General features: G+C 38.3%; 1 protein-coding gene across 6 annotated transcripts in view; it reads left to right on the top strand.

Moving 5' to 3' along the window:
* The window catches only part of ANO5 (anoctamin 5), a 92,157-nt gene that overhangs the window by 29,233 nt on the left and 49,341 nt on the right, over nucleotides 1-13,583 (top strand). For all 6 annotated transcript variants that reach the window (XM_045484788.1, XM_045484789.1, XM_045484785.1 and 3 more), the window contains 4 exons: nucleotides 1,677-1,745; nucleotides 3,061-3,345; nucleotides 7,510-7,623; nucleotides 10,948-11,063. In XM_045484788.1, coding sequence (XP_045340744.1) covers nucleotides 1,677-1,745; nucleotides 3,061-3,345; nucleotides 7,510-7,623; nucleotides 10,948-11,063 — 584 coding nt within the window. The remainder of the gene's footprint in view (nucleotides 1-1,676; nucleotides 1,746-3,060; nucleotides 3,346-7,509; nucleotides 7,624-10,947; nucleotides 11,064-13,583) is intronic.

Consider the following 13,583-nt stretch of genomic DNA (forward strand, 5'->3'; position numbering starts at 1 on the left):
GAAGCAGTTTCCAGGTTCTGAGCTGTCAGCACAAAGCCGACCAAGTTCATGACCTGAACCGAAGTCAGACGCTTAGCTGACTGAGCCACCCAGGTGCCCCAGTGACTATTCTAGCATCCTGGCTCTCTTCCTTGAACTCCCCTTTCCATTTATCTTAGTTTCTTGCTCAGCCATTCACTACCCTAGAACTTGTCATTATTGATAACTGCAAAAATATTTTTGAATGAATTAGAGTTTTTCCTAGAATGATGTGGTTCAGGTTCAACTATACCCCTCTCGTTTTTTTATGGCAGTGTCAATTAAGCTTGTTCAGATAAATGAGTAGATTGGAATAGAAAGATTATCGTTTATGCAGTTTTAATCTTTTTTAGATACCTGAGTTATATCCCCAAATTACAGTGATGTATCATAAAAGTAGTGTTTAATGACCCATCACCTAGTAATCCTATTAGCTCTTCAGTTTTGGCAGTCATGTTACTAGCAAAAGCATTTGTTACTATAATGAAAAGAGTGGTTCACTTTCTCAGTTCTGATAAGAGATAACAGTAATTTGAATGCCTAAGTCCTTTTTTTTTTTTTTTTTTTTTTTTTGGTTTTCTGGAAGTTTGCAGTCTGCCTCCCTCTGGTAATATGAAAGAAGGGCAATTATGAAAGGAAAATCTGTACCACTGTCATAGGCCTGTGCTCATATGTGGCAAACTTTGGAAGTAGGGGAAAAACACCTTAAATTATCTTTTACTCTTTCTTGTAAACTTTAAGATATATCAAGGTAGACCTATCCATTTGAAGATAGGCATTCTATAATACCATAATAAAGTCTTTTAAAATTTCATTTACTATAAAATTCTTCAGACTTAGGTAATAGTGAAAGCCAAAAAAAAATTTTCAACAATCAATGCATTCTTTTAAAGCCCACAAGTAATGATTGTTTTAACTAATCTAATTTAATTAAATTAATTAATTTATTTTTTTTCTAAGTGAAGCTATTCTTTTCTTCAGCATTAGAAAGTTATAATGAGGGGCATGTGGGTGGCTTAGACGGTTGAGCGGCCTACTCTTGATTTCGGCTCAGGTCATGATCTCAATAGTTGTGAGATCAAGCCCTGTGTCGGACTCCACGCTGAGCATGGGGTCTGCTTGGGATTCTCTCTCTCTCTCTCTCTCTCTCTCTTTCTCTCTCTCTCTCTCTTTCTTCCTCTGCCCCTTTCCCCTGCTCACACACACACTCTCTCTCTCCTCTCTCTCTCTCAAAAGATAAAATCAAAATAAAAACTCACAATGATACTTTGGCTTAAATTTGAATTAAATATATCCTTTCTTTTTAAGAGTGTTGATGTGTTTCTAATACCGAGTCTTCCCGACCAAGGGCATGACAGGTCTCTCTATTTATCTAGTTTTTTAAACTGTTATTTAGTAAAGTTCTATACATACTTTCAGATAGCAGTCCTGCACATTTCCTGGAAATTATTCCTAAATATTTTGGATTTTTATAGTTATATTGTGAATTTTAGTACAGACGAAAAGCAGGACATGGTGCTGAGATGGGGGTAATGTATAAAGGACTTTTATATACAAGCATGGGAGGGGCAGAGCACCGTCTGGAATAATGAGTCTGTTTATCACGGGGCAAATAAAAGTGTTCTGCATAATTCTACCAATTTTTTTTTTTCCCATAGGAAAGGAGAAAAGAATTTGAACAAAATCTCAGAAAAACAGGTCTTGAGTTGGAAATTGAAGACAAAAGGGTAAGTGTAGCTGTTAATTTGTACCAGAGTCTTGGTGTTTTAAGCAATTGTTTTCTTCTGTTACGGCCTTTGACCAAATAGACTTTGTGTTTGAGAGCAATACAATAGTTTTTTTGGCTACTGTTATCTGGATGGTAGGGCATATGGTCTTCCTGGTAAAGAAGTAGGTCAAGGATATGAATATAAGACAATGAGCAGACACTGAAAAAAATAGACATAATTCCATTCAGGATACAAAGAAAGTGAAGATACGGTTCTTGTTTGATATCTCTCATTTTTTTAATATGAAATTTATTATCAAATTGGTTTCCATACAACACCCAGTGCTCATCCCAACAGGTGCCCTCCTCAATGCCCATCACCCACTTTCCCCTCCCTCCCACCACCCCCCCCATCAACCCTCAGTTTATTCTCATTTTTTAAGAGTCTCTTATGGTTTGGCTCCCTCCCTCTCTAACTTTTTTTTTCCTTCCCCTCTCCCATGGTCTGGAGAGTGTTATGCTAAGTGAAATAAGTCATGCAGAGAAAGACAGATACCATATGTTTTCACTCTTATGTGGATCCTGAGAATCATATCTCTCATTTTGAAGGCTGTCTGTAATCTGGCACTCTAACTAGTTAACCTGGCCATCATCTGCATACCCACTACTTAAGCCAAGACAACTTCTTTGCTCATGAATATGGCAAATTCTTTTACTTATTTATTTTTAATGTCTTGCCATCTATTGGTTTTCTAGAATTTCCTTCAAAATGTTTTTTTTAATTTTTTAAGCTTATTATTATTATTATTATTATTATTATTATTATTTTGAGAAAGAGCAGGAGGGAGAACAAGAGAGTGTGCACAAGCAGGGGAAGGGCAGAGAGAGAGGGAGAGAGAGAATCCAAAACAGGCTCCACACTGTCAGCACAGAGCCCGATGTGGGGCCTGAACTCACGAACTGTGAGATCATGACTGGAGCTGAAGTTGGACGCTTAACCAACTGAGCCATCCAGGCACCCCCTGAATTTTATTGTTAAAAATATTCTTTGTTTGTCTCTATCACACACATGCGCGCGCACACACACACACACACACACACACACACACACACCATGTATACATATACATACATACACATATGTAAGTGTAATAATACAGATACACGTTTTGAGCATTTGTTCCTCTGAAAATTTTGCTGAAAAGTTTCAATAAATTGAAAGTGCTGTGACATCTGTGATTTGTTCGAGTTGTCATCAAACTTTGTGTCTTTACTCAGTTCGGTAACAAGTAAATCGGTATGCTTCCTGTTATCTTTGCCTTCTTTTTCTACAGAACTCTGAAGATGGAAAGACGTATTTTGTCAAGATTCATGCCCCTTGGGAGGTCCTAGTCACTTATGCTGAAGTGTTGGGAATCAAGATGCCTATTAAGGAGAGCGATATTCCTCTGCCCGAGAATATCCCATTCAGCTGTATGCTTGAGCCTCTGAAGCTCCCAAAGAATGTGAAGCACCCTCATCCTGAATACTTCACTGCCCAATTCACCAGACATCGGCAGGAACTCTTCCTCATTGAAGACAAATCAAGCTTCTTTCCGTCCTCATCAAGAAACAGAATTGTAGGTAGAGAAGACCTTTGAGCACATCCCTTCAAGTGAGGCTTGTGTATCTGCACGTGCTAGTATACATCAATGCTATGTCTGCACCGGGTTTGTGCATACATTTTGATAAGTACTGGGTGCTATTGAGCAGGTTCAAAGGTCCACCTGGACTGCTTAAACCTGTTCACCTACCGACTTCTCAAACTGTTGTTTACACGTGAAAGGGTGACAGTGTGGGCACAGTCAAGACGGATGCTTTGTGCAATATCGGGAAAAGTTCTTAACGAAGAGCCAGGGCTTCGGTTTTATTGGTTCTTTGCAAAATGGTTTTATAATCTTAGAGTGGTTTTATAAATTCAGTGCATAGCAGGAGGAATATTGGTCATTCCTAATGGAAATGGAATTTTAAAATTTCTTTGTATATCGATAGCATTTGAGAAACCTCAAAACTTTTTCCTTTCATTTAAAACCATTTTCAATCATGGATAATATTTCCTCCCCATTTGTAGTCAATAAGACCTTTAAGTTTTCTATGAAGAGCCTCTCTGTAAAGAATCATGCTTTCTGAGTCACTGCTTCTTCATGTTAAGATAGGAATAAAGTCTAGGTTTGCATAGAAAATTGAATGAGTTAAGGTATGAAAGGCTTCGATACCTGGAATATACTAGGTGCTCAGGAAGTGTTAGGTGTTATTATTATTATTGACCTGACTTGAGCGGGGGAAAAAAGTAATGTTCCTTTTTGCTCTGACCCTCCTCCCTGTTGCCTACTAATGTGATCACCAGGGTCTTAATGATCACTTACTGCCTTTCCCAACTTGAGACTTATTTCTTTTAGGTTCAGCACTCTTCAGTGACTAAGGATTTTGAAATCACCATTTTTTCTAGTTTCTCATTTTTTTTTTTTAAATTCACGGACAGAAATATTACATACAATACAATGCCTAGAATTTGCATATAAAAATATGAACCTACAAACTAAAAATGTTCTCCCTTTTCTTCCCAGCAATAAAAACCCACCACCACCACCACAACTACAACCTAAGGGGCAATCTCTAAAAAGGGAGTAAAGAGCCTATGACATGGAATCAGAAGACCTGGTTTCAAGTCATAACTCTGCTGCTCTCTAAATAAAACAACCTCTCTTAAAACAGAGATAATGATGGTCAACACTGGCATTTCTGTCAAAACCAAATGAAAGAATGTGTGTGAAGCACCCTGCAAATCGTAAAGTACTTTAGATAGACTTACTACGTTAAAAAGTAGCTACCAAAAGGCCGGCGAACCAGACCAAATTAGGAACTAGATTAAGTATAGAAATACTAGTATCCATTTATTTTTACTGCTTCTGTGTAAAGAGTGCCAATACCTTAGACTAATTCAACATTAAAACACAACAATTTTAATAATTTAATAATTTAAAATTTTATATTACATGGGGCACCTGGGTGGCTCAGTCAGTTAAGCATATGACTCTTGATTTCAGCTCAAGTCACAATCTCATGGTTTATGGGATCAAAGCCCTGCATTAGGCTCTGTGTTGACAGCAAGGAGCCTACTTGGGATTCTCTCCCTTCCTCTCTCTGCCCTTCCCTTGCTCCCTCTCTCTCTCTCTCTCTCTCTTTCAAAATAAAAAAGATAAACATTAAAAAATATTTATATTACACTATCACTCTTGACAAAAAGATGTACTAATTTAGGGTCCTAGTAACAACAGATGGAGTGCTCAGTGCTCCATAGCATTCTTGACACTAGTATTTACAAAGCTTTCTTTTTCTTTCTTTTGTAATTGTAGCATAACATGAATAGAGGTAGGCCCACAAGTCATAAATGTACAGCACACTGAAACAACAGAAAACAAACACGGCCATGTAACCACCACCCATGTCAAGGAGAAGACTTTGCTAGCCCCCCAGAGACCCTGCTGCCTCCGTCCAATCACTATTCCATCATCCTCAGTAGAGGTGGGCTTTAACTTCCAACAGCAAAGATTACACTGTTTTTACACTTCACAAAAACGGAATCGTGCCGTATATATTCTTTTTTGAGTATGGCTTCTTTGGCTTAACATTTATTTGTGTGATTAATTTAGTTCTTATATGAGTTATTGTGCATTCATTTTCATTACTTGGTTTTGAAATTTATTTGTGTGTCATGATGGTTGTTTTGTTGAGAGAGAGTGAGCGAGCACGTGAGTGGGGGAGAGGAACAGAGGGAGAGAGAATCTTAAGCAGGCTCCATACTCAGTGCAGAACCCAATGCTGTGCTCAATCTCATGTCCCTGAGATCATTACCTGAGCTGACATCAAAAGTCGATGCTCAACCGAGCTACCCAGGCGCCTCCGTCATTATGGTTTTAATTTGCCTTTCACTGATATAAATGGGATTGATTCTCCTTGTATATGTTTATTGCTTATTTAGATATGCACTTTTATGAAATCCCTGCTAAAGTCTTTTGTCTGTTTTTCAATTAGGTCTTTTCTTTACTTGTTGATTGGTAGGAATTGTTTATATATTCCTTTTATGAGCCCTTTGTTCATTATATATGTTTACTGATCTTTTCCTAGTTCTTGCTTCCTTTTTCTAATGGTTTCTTTTGCTCAACAGATGTTTTTAATTTTAATGTAGTCCAATTTCTCAAGCCTTTACTTTATGAATCATGCTCTTAATCTTTAACTACCACCAAGACCATGAAGTTAATTTCCTATATTATTTTTTTGAAGTTGTATTACTTTACTTTCCCCATTGAGGACTACTGTCCACCTGGAATTAATTTTTGTGCATGGTGCAGTTTTCCCACCATATATGTGGTCATCGGTTTGCAACAATTATTGAAAACATTCAACTTTTCACCATTTTTCAGTTTTACCTTTGTCATAACTCATGTATGTATACATTCATAGGCCTACTTCTGGGCCGTGTTCTGCAGCTTTGATCTTTTTTGTCCATTCTTGCATCGATACTGGCAATGTTGAACTTTACTTAAGTTCTGTAGTCGTGGAAAACAGGGACGGTTACAGAAATCGCCCGCTCTTCTCGTTCTGGGAAACTGTAAAGGATCGCCCTTCACCACATGACTTAAAGAATATTCATAGATAACCACCATCCCCATCTCCCAATTTGACTTGAGAGCACCATTTACCACATAGTTCATCCTAAATTCTCCTGGTCATTGGCGTGTCCATTTGTGTTAGTTGTCTTTATACCAAGAAAATTAAGCTTCTCATATCTCTATGGCAAGCGAGTAGTTACAAGTTGGAGCCAGTTGCCCGGGCTACACTGCCATAGAGACAGGGAGGTAGTGATGCTGTCTTTCTTGATGTTTACATTTAGAAGAGATGGGTCCTAGAAAACTTAAGAAACACACTCCTGCATTGTAAAACTGTCAAGAGGCTTATCTAGTAGATTTTTACAGATTTATATAAATCTCAAAGGGATGGAGAAAAAATTTATAAGTTCTCTAAAGAAATACTCTAAGAAGAGAGAGATGGAGGAAATCCCTTTCCCTTGTGGCTCCAAGGAAATTTAGATTCACACCTAGCCTTATAATTTCTCCCTTTTGTTATTAGTTTGTGGTAATAAGAGTCAGACACAGGCCTTCCACATGCCTGCTCTTTGTTGGATAAATGGCTAGCTGAACTGTTTATCTGCACTGACCCGTCAAAGTATTTGTTAGCTAAACTGACCATATTTTGATTAAACTTGCCTCCCACAGGACCCTAACCTTTGATGTACCTTTAACCCAAGCCAACCCTGGCAGGTGTAACAGTCCTGCCTTAACACAAAGAAAGATGCTCTCTGAAACTGCCTTGCCTATCCCGAATGATTGAATGAATGAATGAATGAATGAAAAGACCCTTTCTGCCTGACTTTTCAGATGTCTGCAGATATCGCTCTTGCAATAGTTTTCCTCCCCCTCTTGCTTTTTGTTTTTAATGTTTATTTATTTATTTTGAGACAGAGCGCACACATGCGTGGTGGGGAAGGGGAGGGGCAGAGTTTGTGTGTGCAAACTACACCACCCCACCTTCTACATCTTCCTTCAGACAACAAAGGGAAGGTTCAGAGCCTGTGTCTACATTCAGACAAAGTTGCACATTGTTAAATTGTGATGAAAACAAAATGTGGAAAGCATAAAGTTCAGAAATGTGTTGTCTAATGCTTACTTCAAATTACGTCATAGGTTTATTATATTCTCTCACGGTGTCCTTTTGGCGTAGAAGATGGGAAGAAAAAGTTTGGGATTGAAAGACTGCTAAATTCTAATACCTATTCATCTGCCTATCCACTCCATGATGTAAGTATAAGCTTGGTTTTGAAATCCTGAATCCATTTTTCCTCTCCCACATTCAGAGGTTGCTTTGTTGCGAGAGAGAATCTTCCCTTTGCTTCCTCTTTAAGACAGGTTGCTTAATTCTTTCTCATGTTGGGAAAATCCCTAAAACTCCCTAGTTCCAAGCTGAGAACTTTAACAGCTATGCTGAAGCACATAGTTTATACATCTTTACATTGAGGTTTTAATGGAAATTTATTTAAAAAAAATATTACATTTGTGCGTGAATTTTCTTTAGAACTCATATTGAAAATAGTGGTTTTATTAAAAGAACATTACAGAATATGTGGAAATTTCTATCTGAATCCATCAGATCTTTTCTAATTTATAAAGTTTTGAATCCATAAAGGACTTGAATTATGTGCATTAATGTGTTCATTTATTAGATACATAATTGATTTTAATGACAGGCATTTTCTTGTGCGTGTGTGTGTGTGTGTGTGTGTGTTTACAAATTGAAGGTTTGTGGCAACCCTGTGTTGAAGAAGTCCATTGGTACCATTTTTCCAACAACATTTGTGTATTTCGTGTTTCTTATTTATTTAAAAAAAATTTTTTTTTTTTTTAAATTTTTTTTTTTTTTCAACATTTATTTATTTTTGGGACAGAGAGAGACAGAGCATGAACGGGGGAGGGGCAGAGAGAGAGGGAGACACAGAATCGGAAACAGGCTCCAGGCTCTGAGCCATCAGCCCAGAGCCCGACGCGGGGCTCGAACTCACGGACCGCGAGTTCGGGACCTGGCTGAAGTCGGACGCTTAACCGACTGCGCCACCCAGGCGCCCCTAAAAAAATTTTTTTAATGATTATTTATTTTTGAGAGACTGAGAGAGAGACTGAGTGTGAGTGATGGAGGGGCAGTGGAGTGAGAGAGGGAGACACAGAATCCAAAGCAGGCTCCAGGCTCTGAGCTGTCCGCACAGAGACCGATGCACGGCTTAAACCCACAGACCACGAGATCATGACCTGAGCCGAAGTCGGATGCTTAACCAACTGAGCCACCTAGGTGCCCCTCATGTCTTGTTTTTTTTAAGACATGAGTTTTTTGGTTTTCCACTGCATATATAAAATTGTTTACACAATACTGTAGTCTGTTAAGTGTGCAATAGCATTATGTCTAAAAAAGAATAATGTACACCTTAATTAAAAAAATAATTTATTGCTAAAAATGCTAACCATCATCTGAGCCTTCAGCGAATTGTAATCTTGCTGGTGGAGGGTCTTGCTTCTGGACAGCTGGAAACTGATTGCTGAAGATTGGGGTGGCTGTGGCAATTTGTTAAAATAAGACAGTGAAGTTTGCTACATCGATTTGATTCTTCCTTTCACAAATGATTTCTCTGTAAGGTGAGATGCCTTTTAATGAACTGGGTCTCTTCAACAACTGTCAAGCTGATTAAGCAGAATTTTCCTAAATGGGTGACAGGTTTTTATTATTATTATTATTATTTTAATGTTTATTTTTAAGAGAGAGAAAGAGAGACAAAGTGCAAGTGGGGGAGGGGCAGAGAGAGAGGGAGACAGAATCCAAAGCAGGCTCCAGGTTCCAAGCTGTCAGCACAGAGCCTGACATGGGGCCCATACCCACAAACCGTGAGATCATGACCTGAGCCGAAGTCAGCTGCTTCTCTGACTAAGCCATCCAGGTGCCCTAAATGGGTGGCAGTGTTTAACAGGAGTATCAATTCAGGTGAATTTAATTTAAGTGTTAGAGAAATCATCCTCCTTCCCCAACTCTCCCTCTCCCTGTACACACATTTTTTTCCCCTTGGGCAAAAGAATTTCTAGATGATTATAGATTCAAAATAATGCCATGGCCATTTAGTAGAGAGAGATATATATAGTGGGTTAATAAAACACTTCACAATGCATTCTCTGTCAGTTTTTGCAGAAAAAAAGTCCTTTTGAAGATTTTGAGAATTATTTCTTTTTAGGGCATTCATTCTCTTTTTACTATTACCAGGTCATTAAACCAAACTAATATCCTCAGTCAGCAGCAACTTTAATCCATAAATCAAACCTTCCAGCAAGCAGGGTGCTTTATGATCACTAGAAACCTTAGCTGTTAGAGATAGATGTAACTTACCATTAATTCTACTTTTTTTTTCTTTGTTTTCTATCCTGAATGTAAGTTTAGGTGCTAGATTTTCCCTTATGTGCTTTAAAGAATGGTTTTTCAAGATACCCAAATAGGCTGCCTTTTTATTATTTTGTTTCTCAAGATTCAGTAGGATTAGTGACAGAAGAAGAAAACAAGACGGAATCTACGTGATAGAAAATCTTCTATCTTATCACATAGAGATTTTCACATGTGCTTAATTTAGATTGGATATTCATTCATGCTGTCTCTAGCAGTTCATTTGTCTGGACCAGCAGTTGAAAGAAGGTTTTGAACTGCCATGTGTAGACAGCACTAGTATTCTGCTTTGTTGTGAAGGGGTATTAATAAAGCTATTCAGTAGGTAACAGTGGGGAAAATCTTAGGCATGAAACAATACTGAGGTTCTTTGGTGTAAAGTTTATGATACATATTTCAAGTTTTCTGGGAAATGGTGGCAGTAATTGCCAGTGAGGACCAGAGGAGTTTTCTGGAGGAGATTCCTGTCATAGCAGGATGACTTTGGATCATTCACTGGACGTTGCTTGGGTCTAATTTTTCTGTATGTGAAGTAAAAGTGTTAGCCTATTTCTTTTTTTTTTTTTTTTTTAATTTTTTTTTTCAACGTTTATTTATTTTTGGGACAGAGAGAGACAGAGCATGAACGGGGGAGGGGCAGAGAGAGAGGGAGACACAGAATCGGAAACAGGCTCCAGGCTCTGAGCCATCAGCCCAGAGCCTGACGCGGGGCTCGAACTCACGGACCACAAGATCGTGACCTGGCTGAAGTCGGACGCTTAACCGATTGCGCCACCCAGGCGCCCCTGTTAGCCTATTTCTAATGCCCCAGCCAGTTACGTAGTTATATTAATCCCTGAGCTGTGACTATTCTAGTATAATTTGAGTAAAGAAAGGGCTTTCGACGTGAAAGAGCAGCTTGAGGAAAGCCAAAGGTTCAGACTTTAACTTGTATTTTTAAATAACTGGGTGCGAGAATTTAATGAATCCCTTGTGTCATCGTTTATTGTAGTTTTGGGGAGATAATTGCACATCAATGGGATATGAAAATCCAAATCTAAAAGTTAAAGAGAACATTTGCTTCATTCACTAAACTTCCTATAAAACAGTGTTTATTTGCTTCACCCTCATCTTTTGCTTTGTCATTCAAGTACTTTTCATTTTATCTGTAGGGTCAATATTGGAAGCCATCAGAACCTCCTAACCCTGTCAACGAGAGGTACACACTTTGCCAGAATTGGGCTCGGTTTTCCTATTTTTACAAGGAGCAGCCTTTAGATTTGATTAGGTAAGTTCCTTATTAAACACTATCAAACGGATTAAAACTTGATGATGTGGGGCGCCTGGGTGGCGCAGTCGGTTAAGCGTCCGACTTCAGCCAGGTCACGATCTCGCGGTCCGTGAGTTCGAGCCCCGCGTCGGGCTCTGGGCTGATGGCTCAGAGCCTGGAGCCCGCTTCCGATTCTGTGTCTCCCTCTCTCTCTGACCCTCCCCCGTTCATGCTCTGTCTCTCTCTGTCTCAAAAATGAATAAAAACATTAAAAAAAAAAAAAAACTTGATGATGTGATTTTTATTCACAGTGGTATCATATTCCATTCTTTTCACCACTGTTTTCACCCACCACATGTCACATGTCCCCAGTTTTGTACCCACACTATCACTTAGTCATTCATTCGTGAGCAGAATGCTGTCGGCGGAATGCGCTTCATCACCATACAGAAGTAGCTCAGTAGTTAAGAGGTTGGGCCTTGGTGTGTAGGGTGGGCTGGGTTCAGATCCAAGTTGGTCAAATTATTTAACTTCTGTGAGGCTCATCAGTAAAATGGGAATAACAGTGGTGCTTTCCTTATGGGGCTATTTAATAATAAAATGAGATAATGTATATTTTTTAGCACAGGAGTAGCACTTAGTGCTTAATACGTATTAGCTTTGTTTTGTTTTGTTTTTCTCTGAGTTCAGGAATTTAGAAGATAGCAGAAAGGTTGTGTATGGACATCTGTGTGTGTGTGCATGTGTAGATCTTAGAGATCTGGGAAGGCGTTTGTCCTGTGACCTCAATTCTTTAGACAGTTTCATTGGCTAAGCAAGAAGACTGCAGTAGCAAGTTCCTGCTTTGCACCATAACAATACTACATACATACAGGATGTTAGGAGACTCCTGCTATGATTTCAGTAAAGGAACGATCAGATTAGACCCCCGGTTGTTACAGACCCTGTTTTTTACTCAGTGATTTATATTTGTAGTACTGTGTTTGCACAACATCACAGTATCCTTTTTATGAGACTGATTTGGATGCATACATCCAAACAGGTGAACGATTATCTCAACAGGTTTGTTTAAGGCAAACAAGAAGGGAAATGTTTAAGAATAAATGAAAGGCAGATAGCATATATAAGCTGGTACTTTTGGTAAATCATTGTCTGAACTCTTTATTCTATGGATGTTTTAATTGTTTTGAATAATGGTCATTTCATTTTTTAAATGATGAAAGTAGCACACGTTTATCAAAAATTCAAATAATAAACAGATGTGCAAAGCTTTTTTTTTTTTTTTTTAAGTTTAATTTTGAGAGACCGTGCATGCAGATGTGTGCGAGCATAAGCAGGGTAGTTTCAGAGAGAGAGGCAGAGAGAAAATCCCAAGCAGGCTCTGCACTGCCAGCACAGAGCTCCATGCAGGGCTCAAGCCCACAAACTGCGAGATCATGACCTGAACCAAAACCAAGAGTTGGATACTCAATTGACTGAGCCACCCAGGCACCCCAAGATGTGCAGAGTTTTAAGTGAAATTCTACCTCTATTGAACTTTGCAGAAGTGACTGCTGTTGATTTGGTATATCCATTCAGTTCTATTTTTATGTGCATAATAAAATGCATACACAATCATATTTATTCCTTAGAAAAAACAATGACATCTTTATTTACCTTTCAGCTGCAATTTTGTGTTTGCACTAAATAATATATTATTGGTACTCCTCCTGTGAATACATACAGTTCTATCTCATGCTTTTAAGAGAACACAGAGTGCCATATTGTAAATTTTGCATAATTCATTTATCTGGTTTTTAATTGAAAAACAGATCGTCCCAGATTTTTCACTGTTACAAACGTGTTGCTAAGAACAGTTTTCAGACATTGTGCCCTTGGAGGATGTTTTCATAGCATATTTTCAAAGAAGCAAAGTCATCAGAATGAAGGTTTACATAGTTTTACATTGTTCAAAATATATTTAAAATATGTATTCATTTGACATTTTAAAACTATCAACAGGTGTTTCTGCTATGAGTATTCCCCAAAGGTTTGTATTTATAACCCTAGATACACACAAACACATTACATCTTGGGTCAGTGCCAATGTAGCTGTAATACTTCGTTAGCCCTTGCTAATTTCCTTTTACAACAAAGTGGAAGCTCAAGTATTTAATCAGATGACAGTGTCTAGCTGAAATTTAAGAACTTTTAAGTTTTTCATTTTCTTATAATAACTTATAATTTATAGCAAGTTATACTGCCTTTTCTGATTCAATAGTGAAATAATATTTTTATTTATTTATTTAAAAAATTTTTATTGTTTATTTAATTTTGAGAGAGAGAGAGACAGAGCAGGTTTGGGAAAGGGGCAGAGAGAGAGGGAGATACAGAATCCGAAGCAGGCTCCACGCTCTGAGCTGTCAGCCCAGAGCCCAACACGAGGCTTGAACTCAGGAGCAGTGAAATCATGACCTGAGCCGAAGTCGGCCACATGCAAAACATGAATCTTGATCCTTTCCTATACAGAAATTTAAACTAACTTGAATGGATCAGGGA

The sequence above is a fragment of the Leopardus geoffroyi genome, chromosome D1 (assembly GCF_018350155.1).
Source record: "Leopardus geoffroyi isolate Oge1 chromosome D1, O.geoffroyi_Oge1_pat1.0, whole genome shotgun sequence".
In the NCBI taxonomy this organism is placed as follows: Eukaryota; Metazoa; Chordata; class Mammalia; order Carnivora; family Felidae; genus Leopardus; species Leopardus geoffroyi.